The sequence below is a fragment of the Pseudophryne corroboree genome, chromosome 11 (assembly GCF_028390025.1).
Source record: "Pseudophryne corroboree isolate aPseCor3 chromosome 11, aPseCor3.hap2, whole genome shotgun sequence".
NCBI classification, from domain to species: domain Eukaryota; kingdom Metazoa; phylum Chordata; class Amphibia; order Anura; family Myobatrachidae; genus Pseudophryne; species Pseudophryne corroboree.
Genome location: NC_086454.1, coordinates 305,959,492 through 305,981,896, shown reverse-complemented (window position 1 = coordinate 305,981,896; position 22,405 = coordinate 305,959,492). Strand labels below are relative to the sequence as shown.

Below are 22,405 nucleotides of genomic sequence, written 5' to 3'. Positions count from 1 at the left end.
GCGCTGTCATCTGTAAAGATTGGTGGAGGAGGTATAATTGTCTGGGACTGTGTTCTATGGTTTGGCCTGGGCCTAATCGTTCAATTGAAAGGAAATCTTATACAGCATACAATGACGTTCTAGAGATTTGAGTGCTACCAACTTTCTGGGAGCAGTTTGGAGAAGATCCTTTCCTGTATCCCCAGAACAATGACCCCATTCACTAAAGCAAGGTTTATCAAAAACATAGCTTGCCAAGTTTGGTGTAGAAGAGCATGGGTGGCCTTCACAGAGCCCCAACCTCAACTCCATTGAACACCTTTTGGGGTAATTTGGAACGCTGACTGTGAGCCACCTATTTATATTAAAATTCAAAAATTCAAGTGGACATTTAATTTGGCTTTAAACTAAGACCCTATTTTAAGAATTATTTGGTATTTGACTAGACTCGTGCCACCGAGACATCCCGCAGGCCTGGTGGAAAGAGAGGGGAGTGGCCAAGCATGAGCACCCAGTTGGGAAATCAGCTCCAAGAGTATGGGACTTCCATGGCTGCCTCCAGCCCCAAAGACAAGCCCGGATTATTTGTACCCTCCACCACTCTCTCTGTGTCCTTATCTGTACCATCAAATTATAGAATGCCATGAAGGAGTTACTGCCAACCGTTGGTGCAGCAATGAGTGTAGCAGTTTCAGCTTTCGGAGGTCCAAGGTGACCTCAGTCATCTATGTGGCTGAAGTGAACATTAGCCGATTGACGAGTTGCCTGTTATAGGTTTTTGTCTTACGTCCTAGAGGATGCTGGGGTCCACATTAGTACCATGGGGTATAGACGGGTCTCTTGGGAGCCACGGGCACTTTAAGAGTTTAATAGTGTGGGCTAACTCCTCCCTCTATGCCCCTCCTACCAGACTCCGTTTTGAAAATGTGCCCGGAGGAGACGGTCACAGCTAGGGGAGCTCCTAAGAGTTTTTCTAGTTTTATTGTTTTTCTAAGAATGTTAGGTACAGGGAGGCTGCTGGCAACAGCCTTCCTGCTTCGTGGGACTTATGGGGAGAGTAGGAACCAACTCTAGAAGTTAATGGTTCTCTATCTCCGCTGACAGGAAACGGAGCTCCTAAAGGGGGGTTATCGCAAGCCCACGAGGCGACCGCTCACTCCTGCATCACGGCCGCCGCCACCTCCTAACAGAGCCAGAAGATAGAAAAGTGGTGAGTATGACGCTGGCGGCCCGGGAAGCGGGTCGCGGCAGGAATGGCGGCACAAGGGTGGGAGCACAGCTCTGACAGGCTGCGCTCCGAAAGGCTCAGCAGCACTTGGTGTACGGCGCTGTGAGGGGCGTCCTGGGGCAGTGCAACGGTACTACACTGCTCACATATGCTAACAGGGGCTAATCCCACTGTTAGCAGCGCAAAACCTCAGGCCAGTATAATCTGTAAAGTGCGGGAAGATGCGCCATTACAGGGGGTGGGGCTTCTCAGAGCGGATCCAACACTCACCAGCGCCACTTTCTCCCTGCAGATCACACTGAAGAGACGCTGACAGGGAGCGCTGCCCTCCACATAACTCCAGCATACCTCTGCGGTACCAGGGTGTTATAGATGGGAGGGGAGTGTTATAATCACTGTTTAATCCTATTAAGGTTATTCAGTCAGCGCCGGCCGTTTAGTGTATTAACTGCCTACTGGGGCGCTGTGTGGCTGGCTCCATATACTCTGTGACTCTCTGAAGGTACTCTGGGGGAAACTGTCTTCATTTTCCTGTGTGTTTATATATCTCACATATAAGCATGTCTAGGAACTCTGTATCTTGTGCTGCAGAGTGTGTATCTTCTCCTGAGGAGTCTATTCCATGTACTCAGGACTGCAATATACTGTCTCAGCATTCTGAATCCGAACCCTCCATGGGTGGATTTTCTTAGAGGAATGATATCGCAGATTTCATCTCAGATGGCTCAAAATGAGACTGAAACACAGGTTTTAAGAAAGTCTGTTGAGGTTTTGTCGTATTCAGCTCCCACTACCTCATAAAAAAAAATAATAATTATATACCCAAAGAAGCGTGCTCTTGCCCAGATAATGCAAGCTGACATGGATACCGACACTGATACAGGGGACGGTGATGGGGATATGCAAGGGGGAGATGCATCCCTTGCTAAGGGGGTGCAACTCATGATTGAGACTATTAGGGACATTTTACACATTACTTATAAGGTACCTGAGCAGGTAGAGGAGGCTTACTTTACAGACAATAAGTAAACCTCCCTTACCTTCCCTTCGTCTAAGGAATTAAACGCATTGTTTGAAAGATCCTGGGAAAACCCGGAGAAAAAGTTCCAGATCCCAAAAAGGGTTCTCATTGCTTTTCCATTCCCTGAGGAAGACAGGAAAAAAGTGGGAAACCCCGCCTCTAGTAGACGCTTCTGTATCTAGGTTGTCTAAAAAGGTGGTTTTACCTGTCCCTGGGTCCACCGCTTTTAAAGAGCCGGTGGACCGCAAGATTGAGACTACGCTCAAATCACTATACACAGCTACTGGCGTAGCTTTAAGACCCACTATTTCTTGTGCGTGGATCTCTAAAGCCATAGTAAAGTGGTCAGGCACATTACTAAAGGAATTAGATACTATGGATAGAAGTGACATTGAATTGTTTTTATGTCACATACAGGATTCTGCAGGTTTCATGGTGGAGGCCATGAAGGACCTTGGCTATCTTAATGCGAAGGCTTCTTCCATGGCTGTCTCGGCACGCAGGGGACTATGGCTGCGCCAATGGTCTGCGGATGCAGAATCCAAGAAAAGTGTGGAGAACCTACCCTTCACAGGTCAGGCTCTGTTTTGGGAAGCTTTAGAGCGTGGATCCCCACTGCAACTGTGGATAAGTCCACCTTTCTTCCCTCAGCAACACCGCCGACTATGAAATCTTATCCTACGTCTACAATGCAGTCCTTTCGGACCGTGAAAGTTAAAAAGTCCAAACCCCCTTCCACTTTCTTTAGAGGAGGTCGGGGGAAATCCAGAAAACCTGCACCAACAGATCCCAGGAACATAAACCTGGTTCTGCTTTCTCAAAATCCTCGGCATGACGGTGGACCTTCCAGTCTGGAGTTCGGGCAGGTGGGAGCAAGACTAAGAAATTTCAGTCACGTCTGGGCGTCATCATGCCTGGGCCCCTGGGTACAAGAAATTGTTACCCAGGGGCACAGACTGGAGTTTCAAGAAATCCCACCTTACAGATTCTTCAAATCAGGCTTACCAGCTTCGCTGACAGAAAGTGCTATCCTACAGGAGGTCATTCAAAAATTTACTAAAGTCAAATGTCATTGTTCCAGTTCCACCTCACCTAACAAACAAGGGTTATTACTCAAACCTGTTTGTGGTACCGAAACCGGATGGTTCGGTCAGGCCGATATTGAACCTAAAGTCATTGAACCCTTATTTGAGGGAATTCAAGATGGAGTCTCTGAGAGCGGTGATCTAAGGTCTGGAGGAGGAGGAATTTCTAGTATCCCTAGATATCAAGGATGCGTACCTTCACATTCTGATCTGGCTGCCTCACCAGGCTTATCTAAGATTTGCTAATAAAAACAATAAAAAACCAGATACCCAAGGCGCAAACTCACTTAAGCTGCCGTTTGAGGAAAAAAGGGCCACCAAACCCTTATTGCATATATATAGACCAAACAAATACTCAAAAAATGGGCGCTAAGTGTAGTTTCATAGAATGAACAATAAATACTTAAAGTCCTTTATGAGTGAAAAGTCCAACTCCAAAGAAGAGCCTCCTATAGAGATGTGTGCGTCTTCTGATTCACAGGTGACTCACGATGATATGTAATGGAAAAACAAAGTGGAAAAACATAGTGTAATTTGCCTTTAAACACCGCAAATTCTTAAAGACACAATGACTTGATATTCAAGGGTAGCGTACCCCACTCACAAGGAAAAGGGTATGGCTCCACACATAATGGTATCTTTATACATCTGAAATAGACGGTAAATGGCATAGATGGCGTACCATTACTCACTCAGATAGTCGTATGGATCCTCCTATCACGGTTTCTTTAAAATGTCCAGCTCCAATCACGAACCACATGAATTACATAAAATACTGTTTATTAAAACAAATTTAAAACATGGGATATACAGGAGACCACACACAATATGCCAGGGGCAGAAAGTACAGTGTGCTAATGCTGAGCCGCCGGCCGGAAACGGCAAAAACAAGCCAGATGTGATGCACAACTACACTCCCACATATGTGTGTGACACTACCTGTAGACACCCTTAACCAACGCGTTTCTCCCCTAGAATGGGGCTTCTTCAAGGAAACAAGAGTGTCTATCATTTACAGCTATATATATGAAATGACCGGAACTTAGCTGATCAGATGTGTATCTGCATCAGCTGTGTTGCTATGGTGATAAACTAACACGAGGTACCACAATGCACTAGGTGTTAGTTGCCATGGTTACCCCAAATGCGGACGCCAAAAATCCCGTCCGTCACACCTAACGTAGCGTCACTTCCTGTTATCATCGCCATTTGGTTGCCGTGGTTACCCCAAATGCGGACATAAAACGAGGTACCACAATGCACTAGGTGTTAATTGCCATGGTTACCCCAAATGCGGACGCAAAAAATCCCGTCCGTCACACCTAACGTAGCGTCACTTCCTGTTATCATCGCCATTTGGTTGCCGTGGTTACCCCAAATGCGGACGTAAAAAATCCCGTCCGTCACACCTAACGTAACGTCACTTCCTGTTATCATCGCCATGACAACCCGTGCTATCTCATAACAGCCACGAGAAGCCTGGGTGAAAAGAAAATAATGAAATGGAAACATGAGTACATAAGAATCATAATGGACATATAACAAGGAAATAGCTCCCGCCCATCTTAGCGGAACGTCACTCACTGTTAATATTGCAATAAAAATCATGCTGTCTCATAACATTCACAGGAAGCCCGAGTCAATTTCCATTATTTAAACCTATAAATGGGGAAATAAGGATATATAGACATACGTATAATACTATAATTATAAAACTATCATGGGACAGGGAAATCACTTCCGCCCATCTTGGCGGAACGTCACTTCCTGTTATTGTCACCATGGTTACCCGTGACATATCCACATAATGAAGAAAACCAAATTATATGTGGTCATAACTAAAGATTAATACTAGCACTATATTTTAGTTCACAAGGTAAATTAGTGTGTAGAATTTGGAACAATATATCGGCCTAATAATTTGTTAAAACTACATTAATGGAAATGTGGCTATTATGTCAAATGGATGCTGTAATCTGGGATTGTAATTGTGCATCACATAAAGCAATTACAGAAACCATCGTAACTCAAATTCATGATTGAGACCATTCGGTGCAAGTGATTCTAAATTGTAGATCCATTTCATTTCACTCCTAGCCAGTCTGATTTCTTTATTATTATTTCTCCATTGGTCCTTCACTAATTCTATGGCCCAAAACGACATAATATGATCTGTAGAACAATTATGTACTTCTTTAAAGTGAAGTGAGAAAGGGTGAGTAATCAAACCCTTCCGTATATTACGAAGGTGTTCCGACCAACGAACTTTCAAACTCCTACTGGTTTTACCTATGTACAACTTGTTGCAGGTACATTGTATGGCATAGATGGCATATTTGCTATTACATGTAATAAATTGCTGGATCCTATGTGTTTTACCATTCCTATCAAAAGAAGGGAGCTTCCGTACCTTCGAAGGGCAGCTCTTACACATGGCACAGTCTCCACATCTATGGAAACCCTGATTCCTAATAGTACCCCCTAATGGTTTATCTATAATGGCACTAGTGGTTAATTTATCTCTAAGGTTTGGTGCTCTTTTATATATAAATTTAGGCTTATCTGGTAAAATGGATGTTAATATCGGATCCTTTTTAAGGAGATGCCAGTTATTGTAGAACACCTTCTCGATTAATTTATGATACCCATTATACTGTGTCACAAAGGCTAAGTTTGACACAGTTTCTGATTGGGATTTAATTCTTGTGCGCAATAAGGTTTCCCTATCCACCTCCGCTACTTCCTCCAAAGATGCTTGCAAACAATGAGGTTTATACCCCTTCTTAATAAACTTACTCTTCATAGAGAGGGCTTCTATATTATAATTTTTTACCTCCGAACAGTTCCGACGTAAACGGGTAAATTGCCCTTTGGGGACATTTTTAAGCCATTGGGGTAGATGATTGCTTTTTGTGCTGATGTACGTGTTAGAATCAGTGGGTTTGATGTATATAGTCGATTCAATATTCCCATCAGCAACATATATGTGCAGATCTAAAAAGTTAACCTCCATTTGGCTAAAATTGAAGGTAAAATGGATCCCTAGCGTATTTGTATTGAGGTAGACACAAAATTCCTGGAGAGTTGTAACACTCCCCTTCCATATGAACAAGACGTCATCAATATAACGCCACCACCGGACCAGATTCGCCTCCCAGCCATGTCCTGCCCATACGGAAATGTCTTCCCATCTGGACATAAATAGGTTAGCATAGCTGGGGGCGAACCTGGTCCCCATGGCGGTACCTACCTCCTGGTTGTAATACTCGCCATCGAAATTGAAATAATTATTTTGCAGTATGAATGTAATACCCTTCAGAACAAAATCACAAAGATTATTAGACATATCACTAGTGGTCAAAGTCTGTTTGACTGCCTCAATACCATCTGTATGCTTGATGATAGTATAGAGTGATGTAACATCACCTGTTATCAACCACATATCACTCTCCCATTTGACATCTTTCAATTTATTAAGAACGTCCCTTGTATCCTTAAGATACGAGCGTCCTTCCAGTACAAAGGGTTGCAGTTGAAAATCTATGTACTGGGACAGATTTGACGTGATAGAATTTGTCCCTGCCACAATTGGGCGACCCGGGGGATGGAGTTCATCCTTGTGGACTTTTGGCAAAAGATACAGTACGGGTACAGTGTATTTTTCATTAATGAGAAATTCTGCTGTATTTTTATCTAATGTGCCATTCTCCAAATGACTGTCCACTAAGTTACGGAGACCATTAAGAACTTTAGCAGAAGGGTCTGCTCGTAATTTTTTGTATGTAGTCCCGTCTTTTAATTGACGCATGGCCTCTTTAACGTAATCCACTCTATTCATTATGACAACCCCCCCCCCCCCTTGTCTGCAGGTTTTATGATAATAGATTCATTACTTTTAAGTTTGTCAAGGGCTATACGTTCTTTTCTAGTGAGATTATGTTTATATGCAGGCATATTACCTTGGAGAGCATTGATCTCGTCATTAACTATTTTATGGAACGTTTCCACAAAACATCCTTTCATATAACTTGGATTGAAATGTGATTGTTTTTTAAATCTAGATTCAATAATCGTCTGTGAAGGATTATTATCACTGTTTGCAAAGAACTTTTTTAAGGATAATTTGCGTATAAACTTTTGGATGTCTATATAAAGATTAAAGAAATTAATTTCATTCGAAGGACAAAACTTTAGACCCTTTTTAAGTACAGAGGTTTCATCTTCGTCGAGTGCATAATCACTCAAGTTGAAGATCTTCATCATTATATCTGTTTCATTGGAAGGGTAGGAGTTGATTTTAATGGGATTTTTCTTATGACGATGTTCCCTCTTCCGCTGGCCACCTCTTTTACCACGTTTGGTTTTACGAGATGTGGCCTGCGGAATGATGGGCTCTACCGTCGATTTCTCCAATTGTCCCCTCTGACATCTAAAAAATCCCTTTGTGGAGTGAGATTATCAAACGTCTGATACCTATTATACGTCTGTATTGGAGCAGGACGCACGTCCTCATATCCATGACGATTCGGTTCATATCTATTGTTTGTCCTTTGGTGCTGATGATTAAATCTCCCCCTCTTAGTAAACTCATTCTGTTTCCGATTCCGATTTGTATGTCTGAAAGGAACAGAATTTGTATCAAACTCCTGCTCCGCCCTAACTTTATAATAGGGGCCCCTATTACTCATACTAACATTAGATTTTATCTGGTTGACCCTATTTTTAGGTTTTCTCCATTTCTGTGTGGAGATTGGTGTAGCAGTCTCAGTAGGTGGGTTCACCTCTGTACTGGTTTGACCATTATTTTGTTTGCCCTTTGTCACCACAGAAATGGGTTCAGGAACAGTTTTATCACGTGCCAATTTTTTAGTTTTCCGTTGAATAATCTCTCTTTCGTTTTTTCTAATCCTATTAGCAATAGTTTCTTCCATATCCTTATATTCCTCCAAATTTTTGAACGGCGTCAGAAGTGGTTCTAATACCTTAATCTGAGAATCCAAGGAATCAAGTTCCTTGCGTCGTTCTTGAACTATAAGTTCCATTAATGAGAAAGAACATGTTTCCAAAATGCCCTTCCATTTGGAGGAAAAATAATCATTCATGTCAGTGAAGGAAGCCTGTTTCTGAATTTGTAGGCCCTTGGGAATAAGTTTGAGCATATGATACCTCTCAAGTGTCACAATTTCCCACCATATGCGGTTCTCCTTGAGGAGTATCTTTTCTAACTTGCCCATAATACTCTCAAGGGTCTCATCTTCCACATCAATGACACAATTCCCATCAAATATGGTATCCACCAAACCATTACGTTTGGTCCTATGGTGAAACATGTCTGCTGCCTAGGTGACTGGTATACAGTGAAAACAAGTTAATAAAAACAATAAAAAACCAGATACCCAAGGCGCAAACTCACTTAAGCTGCCGTTTGAGGAAAAAAGGGCCACCAAACCCTTATTGCATATATATAGACCAAACAAATACTCAAAAAATGGGCGCTAAGTGTAGTTTCATAGAATGAACAATAAATACTTAAAGTCCTTTATGAGTGAAAAGTCCAACTCCAAAGAAGAGCCTCCTATAGAGATGTGTGCGTCTTCTGATTCACAGGTGACTCACGATGATATGTAATGGAAAAACAAAGTGGAAAAACATAGTGTAATTTGCCTTTAAACACCGCAAATTCTTAAAGACACAATGACTTGATATTCAAGGGTAGCGTACCCCACTCACAAGGAAAAGGGTATGGCTCCACACATAATGGTATCTTTATACATCTGAAATAGACGGTAAATGGCATAGATGGCGTACCATTAATCACTCAGATAGTCGTATGGATCCTCCTATCACGGTTTCTTTAAAATGTCCAGCATTGTGGTACCTCGTTTTATGTCCGCATTTGGGGTAACCACGGCAACCAAATGGCGATGATAACAGGAAGTGACGCTACGTTAGGTGTGACGGACGGGATTTTTGGCGTCCGCATTTGGGGTAACCATGGCAACTAACACCTAGTGCATTGTGGTACCTCGTGTTAGTTTATCACCATAGCAACACAGCTGATGCAGATACACATCTGATCAGCTAAGTTCCGGTCATTTCATATATATAGCTGTAAATGATAGACACTCTTGTTTCCTTGAAGAAGCCCCATTCTAGGGGAGAAACGCGTTGGTTAAGGGTGTCTACAGGTAGTGTCACACACATATGTGGGAGTGTAGTTGTGCATCACATCTGGCTTGTTTTTGCCGTTTCCGGCCGGCGGCTCAGCATTAGCACACTGTACTTTCTGCCCCTGGCATATTGTGTGTGGTCTCCTGTATATCCCATGTTTTAAATTTGTTTTAATAAACAGTATTTTATGTAATTCATGTGGTTCGTGATTGGAGCTGGACATTTTAAAGAAACCGTGATAGGAGGATCCATACGACTATCTGAGTGAGTAATGGTACGCCATCTATGCCATTTACCGTCTATTTCAGATGTATAAAGATACCATTATGTGTGGAGCCATACCCTTTTCCTTGTGAGTGGGGTACGCTACCCTTGAATATCAAGTCATTGTGTCTTTAAGAATTTGCGGTGTTTAAAGGCAAATTACACTATGTTTTTCCACTTTGTTTTTCCATTACATATCATCGTGAGTCACCTGTGAATCAGAAGACGCACACATCTCTATAGGAGGCTCTTCTTTGGAGTTGGACTTTTCACTCATAAAGGACTTTAAGTATTTATTGTTCATTCTATGAAACTACACTTAGCGCCCATTTTTTGAGTATTTGTTTGGTCTTTATCTAAGATTTGCGCTGCTGGACTGGCACTACCAATTCCCGGCACTGCTGTTTGGCCGCTCCATGGCACCGAGGGTGTTCACCAAGGTCATGGCGGAAATGATGCTACTCCTCCGCAAGCAGAGTGTGAACATAATTCCTTATCTGGACGATCTGCTGATAAAAGTGTCTTCCAGGGAGAAGCTGTTGCAGAGCATTGCTCTCTCAACTCAACTACTCCAGGATCATGGATGGATCCTGAATCTTCCAAAGTCGCATTTGGAGCCGACAAGGAGACTGTCCTTCCTGGGGATGATCCTCGACATGGAAGTACAGAGGGTGTTTCTGCCAGCGGAGAAAGCGTTGGTGATACAAACAATGGTCTGGGATGTCTTGAAGCCAGCCCAGGTTTCGGTTCATCAGTGCATTCGCCTTCTGGGGAAGATGGTTGCCTCCTACGAGGCTCTACAGTACGGAAGATTTCATGCACGGTCTTTCCAACTGGATCTCCTGGACAAATGGTCGGGATCTCATCTTCACATGCACCACAGGATACGTCTGACGCCGAAAGCCTATAATTCGCTCCTCTGGTGGCTGCAAACTTCTCACCTACTAGAGGGCTGCAGGTTCGGGATTCATAATTGGATCCTTCTAACCACGGATGCAAGTCTCAGAGGTTGGGGAGCAGTCACCCAGGGGGAAAACTTCCAAGGAAGCTGGTCAAGTCTGGAATCCATCCTTCCGATAAACATTCTGGAACTAAGGGCCGTGTACAACGGTCTAATACAAGCGGCACATCTTCTAAAAGATCAGGCCATTCAGAGTCAGTCGGACAATGTAACGGCGGTGGCCTACATAAACCGACAGGGCGGAACGAAGAGCAAAGCTGCAATGTCAGAGGTAACAAGAATCCTCCTCTGGGCAGAAAAGCACGCAGTGGCGCTGTCCGCAATCTTCATTCCGGGAGTGGACAACTGGGAAGCGGACTTCCTCAGCAGACAAGATCACCATCCAGGAGAGTGGGGCCTCCACCCGGAGGTGTTCGCGGAGGTGACAGGTCTGTGGGGCGTGCCTCACATAGACATGATGGCCTCCTGCCTCAGCAAGAAGCTTCGGAGGTACTGTTCCAGGTCGAGAGACCCACAGGCAGTGGCGGTGGACGCCCTGGTGACTCCGTGGGTGTTCAAGTCCGTGTATGGGTTCCCTCCACTTCCACTCATCCCAAGGATTCTCAAACTAATAAAAAGAACAAGAGTTCAGGCGATCCTCATTGCTCCAGACTGGCCAAGAAGGGCTTGGTATGCGGATCTTCTGGAAGATCCGAGGCCTCTTCCTCTTTGCGAGGAACTTCTGCAACAGGGGCTGTTCGCTTATCAAGACTTACCACGGCTATGTTTGACGGCATGGAGGTTTAACTCCAGATCTTAGCTTGAAAGGGCATTCCGAACAAGGTTATTCCTATCCTGATACAGGCTAGGAAAGGACTAACATCTAAACACTACCATCGAATTTGGAAAAAGTACATGTCTTGGTGTGAATCCAAGAAGTTTCCTACGGTGGAGTTTCAACTAGGACTATTTCTTCTCTTTCGGCAAGCAGATGTGGTTGTGGGCCTGCGTTTGGGCTCCATAAAAATCCAGATTTCGGCCTTGTCCATTTTCTTCCAGAAACAATTGCTGCCCTCCCTGAGGTTCAGACTTTCCTGAAAGGGGTTCTGCACATCCATCCTCCCTTTGTGCCTCCTACGGCACCTTAGGATCTTAATGTGGTGCTGCAGTTCCTCCAGTCGGATTGGTTCGAGCCTTTACAGGAGGTTTATGTCAAGTTTCTTACTTGGAAAGCAGTCACATTATTGGCATTAGCATCTGCTAGACGTGTGTCAGAATTGGGGGCATAGTCCTGCAAGAGCCCCTACTTGATTTTTCATGAAGATAGAGCTGAGCTCAGGATGCGTCAGTAATTTCTTCCGAAGGTTGTGTCGGCTTTTCATATCAACCAACCTATTGTGGTGCCAGTGGCTACTGACTCCTTAATCACCTCAAAGTCCTTGAATGTTGTGAGGGCTTTGAAGATTTATGTGAAAAGAACTTCTTGTCAAAGAAAGTCGGACGCTCTGTTTGTCCTCTATGATCCCAACAAGGTTGGGTGTCCTGCTTCTAAGCAGACAATTTCTCGCTGGATCAGGTTCACTATCCAGTATGCTTATTCTATGGCAGGATTGCCGTGTCCAAGATCTGTTAAGGCACACTCTACTCGTAAAGTGGGTTCTTCCCGGGCGGCTGCCCGGGGTGTCTCGGCTTTACAACTTTGCCGAGCGGCTACTTGGTTGGGGCCGAACACGTTTGCTAAGTTCTACAAGTTCGATACTTTGGCCTCTGAGGACCTTAAGTTTGGTCAATCGGTGCTGCAGGAGCCTCCGCGCTCTCCCTCCCGTACTTGGAGCTTTGGTACATCCCCATGGTACTAATGTGGACCCCAGCATCCTCTAGGACGTTAGAGAAAATAGGATTTTAATTACCTACCGGGAAATCCTTTTCTCGTAGTCCATAGAGGATGCTGGGTGCCCTCCCAGCGCTTAGTTTTCCTGCATTTGTTACTTGGTTAAGTACTGCATTGTTACTTGGTTAAGTACTGTTGTTCAGCCGTTGCTGAATTGTTTCAAGCTGGTTAGCTTGGCTTTCTGTTGTTATGTGTGAGCTGGTGTGTATCTCACCACTATCTGTGTATTTCCTTCTCTCGAAGTATGTCCGTCTCCTCGGGCACAGTTTCTAGACTAAGTCTGGTAGGAGGTGCATAGAGGGAGGAGCCAGCCCACACTATTAAACTCTTAGAGTGCCCATGGCTCCCAAGGGACCCATCTATACCCCATGGTACTAATATGGACCCCAGCATCCTCTACGGACTACAAGAAAAGAATTTACCGGTAGGTAATTAAAATCCTATTTTTATGCGCAAAGTAATCAGGGTGACACCACGGGGCAGTTGCTAAAGTCTTCTATTCCTCAGTCACGCGGCTCTGTAATTACACATGGGGGGTGATTCTGAGTTGATCGCAGCAGCAAGTTTGTTAGCAATTGGGCAAAACCATGTGCACTGCAGGGGGAGCAGCTATAACATTTGCAGAGAGAGTTAGAGTTGGGTGGGTTATTTCGTTTCTGTGCAGGGTAAATACTGGCTGCTTTATTTTTACACTGCAATTTAGATTTCAGTTTGAATACACCCCACCCAAATCTAACTCTCTCTGCACGTTATATCTGTCCCCCCTGCAGTGCACATGGGGGGTCATTCCGAGTTGTTCGCTCGCTAGCAGATTTTAGCAGCATTGCACATGCTAGGCCGCCGCCCTCTGGGAGTGTATCTTAGCTTAGCAGAATAGCGAACGAAAGATTAGCAGAATTGCGAATAGAAAATTCTTAGCAGTTTCTGAGTAGCTCGAGACTTACTCCTACACTGCGATCAGCTCAGCCCGTTTCGTTCCTGGTTTGACGTCACAAACACGCCCTGCGTTCAGCCAGCCACTCCCCCGTTTCTCCAGACACTCTCGCGTTTTATCCTGGCACGCCTGCGTTTTTCCGCACACTCCCAGAAAACGGTCAGTTTCCGCTCAGAAACACCCACTTCTTGTCAATCACACTCTGATCACTTCAACGATGGAAATTCATCGTTCGGACGTGAGTAAATCTACTAAGTTTTGTGCTAAAATACTTAGCGCATGCGCACTGCGTACCATGCGCATGCGCATTTTTGCCTTAATCGCTCCGTTGCGAAAATCGGCAACGAGCGAACAACTCGGAATGACCGCCATGGTTTTGCCCAACTGTTAAACAAATTTGATGCTGCGATCAACTCAGAATTAGGCCCATTATCACACATTAAGAGGTCCATGACATACCCACATGCAATCTTAATATAAACTTGCTGTCTTTCTTAGTGAGGACCTGGTGGTCATCATTATAAGATACAAACGCAGAAATAATTGCACCAATAGGCCAGCTACAGTCAGGCTGACCACACCGGGTTATAATATCTTCATTTAAACTAACCTCGAGGATGGAAAAATACAACACACTGCAGATTAAGAAACACTCAAGTACACTAACAGTTTCATAGAATGCTGAATAATAGATTGGAATCCAACCGTGAAATCACTTTGGCCATAAATTCGCTGATCCGTACTTGACCAAGCTTAACGCTTGTACACTTGATTTATCTCAGACCCTTGAGATATCACTAAAAGTCCATAAAACGCGTCCAATTGTTTACAATCTGATAAACAGCTGGACACAAACATATCTAAATCAATACAAATTCATTTGATGAATGGGATTCTGAAATCTACGGAGTTTGAAATATATAGTTGAAAGTGGTCAATACAAACGCCTATTCCCAGTGCAAATGGACGGTATAATTAGAACAAGGGCCCTCATTCCGAATTGTTCGCTCGCAAGCTGCTTTTAGCAGCATTGCACACGCTAAGCCGCCGCCTACTGGGAGTGAATCTTAGCTTATCAATATTGCGAACGAAAGGTTCTCAAAATTGCGAATAGAAATTTCTTTGCAGTTTCTGAGTAGCTCGAGACTTACTCTTCCAGTGCGATCAGTTCAGTGCTTGTCGTTCCTGGTTTGACGTCACAAACACACCCAGCGTTCGCCCAGACACTCCTCCGTTTCTCCAGCCACTCCCGCGTTTTTCCCAGAAACGGTAGCGTTTTTTCACACACTCCCATAAAACGGCCAGTTTCCGCCCAGAAACACCCACTTCCTGTCAATCACACTACGATGACCAGAACGAAGAAAAAACCTTGTAATGCCGTGAGTAAAATACCAATCTTCATAGCAAATTTACTTGGCGCAGTCGCAGTGCGAACATTGCGCAAGCGCAATAAGCGGAAAATCGCTGCGATGCGAAAAAAATTACAGAGCGAACAACTCGGAATGACCACCAATATACAATGTGGATTTTTTCCCAGGAATTGTTTTTTGTTTTGCCTAACCCTTTTTCCCAAACTACAGACAGGGCCCAATATTAGTTTTTTCAATGTTATATATATATATATATATATATATATATATATATATAGAGAGAGAGAGAGAGAAAATAATATTAATTGTAAATCAGGGCAGGCCTAGCAACTGGGGGCTGAGGGCAATGGATTCGGTATGAAATACCGCTCGTTGGGATTCCAGCAGTTACGTGACCAACCCTGGCATCCTGACATTGAAGATCTCGATGTCGGAGGGGGCAAGTATTTTTACACCCACCCCCCCACCCCTCCCCTAACCCTAACAGGTGGCTGCTTGGGCTAACCTCTCCCTAGTGCCTAACCGTTCCCCGTCTGGGCCCTAACGCTAACAGTTAACCTGTTACCTTCGGGATGACGACTGTCAGTGTTCCAGTGCCAGTCTTCCGAGTGGTGTCGGGATTCTGGCATCGGTCACATGACCGCTGGCATCCATTCCGCCAGAATACCGTGCGCATCCTGTCTGGTCCACTACAGATTTGGACAAATTATAGAGTACAATCTCCACAGAAATTATTTACGAAACCCCATTTTACGGTGCAACGAATCCTGACCTGTGCGTAATAATCACTGAATTGTAATTTGTTCACCAAGAATTACCTGAGATTCCTGGTATCCTGTCCATCGGGATGCTAGACGCATCCCAGCGCAGTTGCCCCAGTCCTTATGTTTAGTCAGTACCGGTAGTTAGACTGACCACAGGTAATGTGCTCACTAAATATAATGCCAATCTGCTTATTTATATACACAGTCACTTTCCCTATAGTGTATTTCCTAAGGTAAAATGTATCACTTTTGGCTGACTGCCCTACTTTTTGCAGATAGCGTAGGCAGACGCAGGGGGGTGGGGGTGGGGGGGTTCAAATTGCCCGGAACCCCCCTTTCTTGCCATTTGATAACTAGTTGTACTGTCTGTGATACATCCAAGGGAGGGGTCTCTGTGGGGTGTGGGGAAGGAATGTGGAGGGAGGTGATGGGTGTTCCTAACTTCTGTTGTGGGGAAGTTTTGAAAGGTGACAAAAGTATTATCATAGGGGATACATGATTTTCCTATCTCTTATTTCCTGGGGGGAGGTGTATCAAGCCTTGGAGAGAGATAAAGTGGAGAAGTTGCCGCAAGCAAACCATGAGCTTCTGTCATTTATCTGGCACAGTCATTGAAATGATCAGCTGGGCAACTTCGCTACTTTATCTCTCTCCAGGACTAAATACGCAGCTGATGCTGGGACAGTGTGAATGATATGAGGCTCAGTCTGATGGCCATGAGGGGAAGCAGTGGTCCACCTGCTCTGGCCTGGAGGGAAAATACAATGAAATAGAGAACATTACACACGTGAGAGGTCTTGTTACCTCACTTATTGAACGACCCTCATACAAGCATGTTATTTTCCGCTTTGAAAATGACACGTCTTCCTCTACGCAGCCCAAATGCAAATTGACATTCAAGCAATGCACATAGATGTCCCTGACTTCATATAACATAGCCACCATACTAATTAATGAGGCACACTGTCAGTGGGAGGGGCCAAGGTACAATCAGCCAATCAGAAGGAGCTAGCCAGCGGTGCTGATTAGTCACCATCCTCAGTGCGTATCGCTGCGCCAGTCCTCCAGTACCCACAAGAGATATACCTGGTAACTGGTGCATATGTGTATTTCCCCAGGTCTGCGTTAACCGCAGGTGCGTGTAATCGCCCGACACATCACATGTGCCGACATTCCGCAGACTTGCGTTAATCATGTTTTTTTTCTCTTGACAGTACTGCTGATTACTATCCTCGTGGTGGAAGGGATTGCAGTGGCTCAGCGGACACAAGGTAGGAGCCCCCTCGGTCTTTGTACGACCCACTGTGTTTCCAAATTGATTTGCAGTTTTAAGGCGTTACTCAATTAGCGCACTACCATAACAGATCTGATTACGGTTTGCTGATAGCGGCTCGTTCTGCGTTACCCTGGTAGCAGTGATTAGCTGACCACTTATGATATTGCAGCCAGCATACCGTGGAAAGAGCATGACGTTCCTCTTATTATTATTCAAGTAAGGTGAGCAGATTTTCCAGCGCCCTGAGACTTCATCTGCATCGTCACAGTGTACCGTCTGAGGCTTCAGCAACAAAGGATCAGTTCTATAGGCACTAAGGGCCTGCTTCAGAGATGGATGAAAATGCAATCTCCAGGAGGGGCATGTAGGAGATGTCTCAGTACATGCGAAGCCTCCTGCATGTAGCTGTGATCCCAGCACTGCGACCAATGGCTCTCATTCCGAGTTGATCGCTCGCTGCCGATTTTCGCAGCGCAGCGATCAGGTTAAAAAAAGCAAAACAGCGCATGCGTACGGGCCGCAGGGCGCACGAGCGACGTACTTTCACACAAAACTATGCAGTTTTACACAAGGTCTAGCGACTCTTTTTCGTCGCTCTGTTGATCGGTGAGTGATTGACAGGAAGTGGGTGTTTCTGGGTGGTAACTGACCGTTTTCTGGGAGTGTGCTAAAAAAACGCAGGCGTGCCAGGTGAAAACGCAGGCGTGCCTGGGGAAACGGGGGAGTGGCTGGCCGAACGCAGGGCGTGTTTGTGACGTCAAAGCAGGAGCTAAACAGACTGAAGTGATCGCAAGGAAGGAGTAGGTCTGCAGCTACTCTGAATATGCTTGGAAAAAAAAACAGCACTGTTCTGCTAACCTTTCGTTCACACTTCTGCTAAGCTAAGATACACTCCCAGAGGGCGGCGGCCTAGCGTTTGCACTGCTGCTAAAAGCAGCTAGCGAGCGATCAACTCGGAATGAGGGCCTATGTTCCATGCAGATGGCCAGCTGAGTAAGCTCTAACTTACTTAGTTCAAGTTCAGTTTTTTTTGTCATCAGCCAAAACAAATTGACAGACGAAATGACAGTAGTACATCGCACCAAGTAGCAGGCGACACAGTCATAGCATACAAAAAATAAGAATTTACTTACCGATAATTCTATTTCTCGTAGTCCGTAGTGGATGCTGGGGACTCCGTAAGGACCATGGGGAATAGCGGCTCCGCAGGAGACTGGGCACAAAAGTAAAGCTTTAGAACTACCTGGTGTGCACTGGCTCCTCCCCCCACGACCCTCCTCCAAGCCTCAGCTAGGATACTGTGCCCGGACGAGCGTACACAATAAGGAAGGATTTTGAATCCCGGGTAAGACTCATACCAGCCACACCAATCACACCATATAACTTGTGATCTAACCCAGTTAACAGCATGATAACAGAGGAGCCTCTAGAAAAGATGGCTCACTACAGCAATAACCCGATTTTTTGGTAACAATAACTATGTACAAGTATTGCAGACAATCCGCACTTGGGATGGGCGCCCAGCATCCACTACGGACTACGAGAAATAGAATTATCGGTAAGTAAATTCTTATTTTCTCTGACGTCCTAGTGGATGCTGGGGACTCCGTAAGGACCATGGGGATTATACCAAAGCTCCCAAACGGGCGGGAGAGTGCGGATGACTCTGCAGCACCAAATGAGAGAACTCCAGGTCCTCCTCAGCCAGGGTATCAAATTTGTAGAATTTTACAAACGTATTTGCTCCTGACCAAGTAGCTGCTCGGCAAAGTTGTAAAGCCGAGACCCCTCAGGCAGCCTCCCAAGATGAGCCCACCTTCCTTGTGGAATGGGCTTTTACAGATTTTGGCTGTGGCAGGCTTGCCACAGAATGTGCAAGCTGAATTGTACTACAAATCCAACGAGCAATAGTCTGCTTAGAAGCAGGAGCACCCAGCTTGTTGGGTGCATACAGAATAAACAACGAGTCAGATTTTCTGACTCCAGCCGTCCTGGAAACCTATATTTCCAGGGCCCTGACAACGTCTAGCAACTTGGAGTCCTCCAAGTCCCTAGTAGCCGCAGGCACCACAATAGGTTGATTCAGGTGAAACGCTGAAAACCACCTTAGGGAGAAACTGAGGACAAGTCCTCAATTCCGCCCTGTCCGAATGGAAAATCAGATGCGGGCTTTTACAGGATAAAGCCGCCAATTCTGACACGCACCTGGCCCAGGCCAGGGCCAACAGCATGACCACTTTCCATGTGAGATATTTTAACTCCACATATTTAAGTGGTTCAAACCAATGTGACTTTTGGAACCCAAAAACTACATTTAGATCCCAAGGTGCCACTGGAGGCACAAAAGGAGGCTGTATATACAGTACCCCTTTCACAAACGTCTGAACTTCAGGGACTGAAGCTAGTTCTTTTTGGAAGAAAATTGACAGGGCCGAAATTTGAACCTTAATGGACCCCCATTTCAGGCCCATAGACACTCCTGTTTGCAGGAAATGTAGGAATCGACCTAGTTGAAAATTCCTCCGTCGAGGCCTTACTGGCCTCGCACCACGCAACATATTTTCGCCAAATGCGGTGATAATGTTTTGCGGTTATATCTTTCCTGGCTTTGATCAGGATAGGAATGACTTCATCCGGAATGCCTTTCTCCTTCAGGATCCGGCGTTCAACCGCCATGCCGTCAAACGCAGCCGCGGTAAGTCTTGGAACAGACAGGGTCCTTGCTGGAGCAGGTCCCTTCTTAGAGGTAGAGGCCACGGATCCTTCCGTGAGCATCTCTTGAAGTTCCGGTTACCAAGTCCTTCTTGGTCAATCCGGAGCCACGAATATAGTGCTTACTCCTCTCCATCTTATAATTCTCAGTACCTTGGGTATGAGAGGCAGAGGAGGGAACACATACACTGACTGGTACACCCACTGTGTTACCAGAGCGTCTACAGCTATTGCCTGAGGGTCCCTTGACCTGGCGCAATACTTGTCGAGTTTTATAAACATGTGGAAGACTTCTGGGTGAAGTCCCCACTCTCCCGGGTGGGGGTCGTGTCTGCTGAGGAAGTCTGCTTCCCAGTTGTCCACTCCCGGAATGAATACTGCTGACAGTGCTATCACAGGATTTTTCGCCCAGTGAAGAATCCTTGCAGCTTCTGCCTTGCCCTCCTGCTTCTTGTGTCACCCTGTCTGTTTACGTGGGTGACTGCCGTGATGTTGTCCGAATGGATCAACTCCGGGTGACCTTGAAGCAGAGGTCATGCTGAGCTTAGAGCATTGTAAATGGCCCTTAGCTTCAGGATATTTATGTGAAGTGATGTCTCCAGGCTTGACCATAAGCTCTGGAAATTTCTTCCCTGTGTGACTGCTCCCCAGCCTCGCAGGCTGGCATCCGTGGTCACCAGGACCCAGTCCTGAATGTCGAATCTGCGGCCCTCTAGAAGATGAGCACTCTGCAACCACCACAGGAGAGACACCCTTGTGCTTGGTGACAGGGTTATCCGCTGATGCATCTGAAGATGCGACCCGGACCATTTTTCCAGCAGGTCCCACTGGAAAGTTCTTGCGTGGAATCTGCCGAATGGGATTGCTTCGTAGGAAGCCACCATTTTCCCAGAACCCTTTCATTGATGTACTGAGACTTGGCTCGGTTATAGGAGGTTCCCGACTAGCTCGGATAACTCCCTGACTTTCTCCTCCGGGAGAAACCCCTTTTTCTGGACTGTGTCCAGGATCATCCCTAGGAACAGAAGACGAGTCGTCGGAATCAGCTGCGATTTTGGAATATTGAGAATCCAATCGTGCTGCCGCGACACTACCTGAGATAGTGCTACACCGACCTCCAACTGTTCTTCCTTCGAAAGAGTATCATCATTTCGGCCATTACCTTGGTAAAGACCCGGGGTGCCGTGGACCATCCATACGGCAGCGTCTGAAACTGATAGTGACAGTTCTGTACCACAAACCTGAGGTACCCTTGGTGAGAAGGGTAAATTGGGACATGAAGGTAAGCATCCTTGATGTCCCGAGACATCATGTAGTCCCCTTCTTCCAGGTTCGCAATCACTGCTCTGAGTGACTCAATCTTGAATTTGAACCTCCTTATGTAAGTGTTCAAGATTTTAGATTTAGAATCGGTCTCACCGAGTCGTCCGGCTTCGGTACCACAACAGTGTGGAATAATACCCCGTTCCCTGTTGCAGGAGGGGTACCTTGATTATCACCTGCTGGGAATACAGCTTGTGAATGGCTTCCAAAACTGCCTCCCTGTCAGAGGGAGACATCGGTAAGCCGACTTTAGGAAACGGCGAGGGGGAGACGTCTCGAATTCCAATTTGTACCCCTGAGATATCACCTGAAGGATCCAGGGGTCTAATTGCGAGTGAGCCCACTGCGCGCTGAAATTCATTGAGACGGGCCCCCACCGTGCCTGATTCTGCTTGTAAAGCCCCAGCGTCATACTGAGGGCTTGGCAGAGGCGGGAGAGGGCTTCTGTTCCTGGGAACTGGCTGATTTCTGCAGCCTTTTTCCTCTCCCTCTGTCACGGGGCAGAAATGAGGAACCTTTTGCCCGCTTGCCCACGAAAGGACTGCGCCTGATAATACGGCGTCTTCTTATGTTGAGAGGCGACCTGGGGTACAAACGTGGATTTCCCAGCTGTTGCCGTGGCCACCAGGTCTGAAAGACCGACCCCAAATAACTCCTCCCCTTAATAAGGCAATACTTCCAAAGGCCGTTTGGAATCCGCATCACCTGACCACTGTCGTGTCCATAACCCTCTACTGGCAGAAATGGACAACGCACTTAGACTTGATGCCAGTCGGCAATTATTCCGCTGTGCATCACGCATATATAGAAATGCATCCTTTAAAATGCTCTATAGGCAATAATATACTGTCCCTATCTAGGGTATCAATATTTTCAGTCAGGGAATCCGACCACGCCAACCCAGCACTGCACATCCAGGCTGAGGCGATTGCTGGTCGCAGTATAACACCAGTATGTGTGTAAATACATTTTAGGATACCCTCCTGCTTTCTATCAGCAGTATCCTTAAGGGCGGCCATCTCAGGAGAGGGTAGAGCCCTTGTTCTTACAAGCGTGTGAGCGCTTTATCCACCCTAGGGGGTGTTTCCCAACGCACCCTAACCTCTGGCGGGAAAGGATATAATGCCAATAACATTTTAGAAATTATCAGTTGTTATCGGGGGAAACCCACGCATCATCACACACCTCATTTAATTTCTCAGATTCAGGAAAACTACAGGTAGTTTTTCCTCACCGAACATAATACCCCTTTTTGGTGGTACTCGTATTATCAGAAATGTGTAAAACATTTTTCATTGCCTCAATCATGTAACGTGTGGCCCTACTGGAAGTCACATTTGTCTCTTCACCGTCGACACTGGAGTCAGTATCCGTGTCGGCGTCTATATCTGCCATCTGAGGTAACGGGCGCTTTAGAGCCCCTGACGGCCTATGAGACGTCTGGACA

The 22,405-nt window shown here is 45.6% G+C and overlaps 1 protein-coding gene across 2 annotated transcripts in view; it reads left to right on the top strand.

Moving 5' to 3' along the window:
* Window positions 1–22,405, top strand: part of NETO2 (neuropilin and tolloid like 2) — a 61,902-nt gene that overhangs the window by 24,354 nt on the left and 15,143 nt on the right. For both annotated transcript variants that reach the window (XM_063945570.1, XM_063945571.1), the window contains exon 2: window positions 16,862–16,918. In XM_063945570.1, the coding sequence (XP_063801640.1) occupies window positions 16,862–16,918 (57 nt within the window). The remainder of the gene's footprint in view (window positions 1–16,861; window positions 16,919–22,405) is intronic.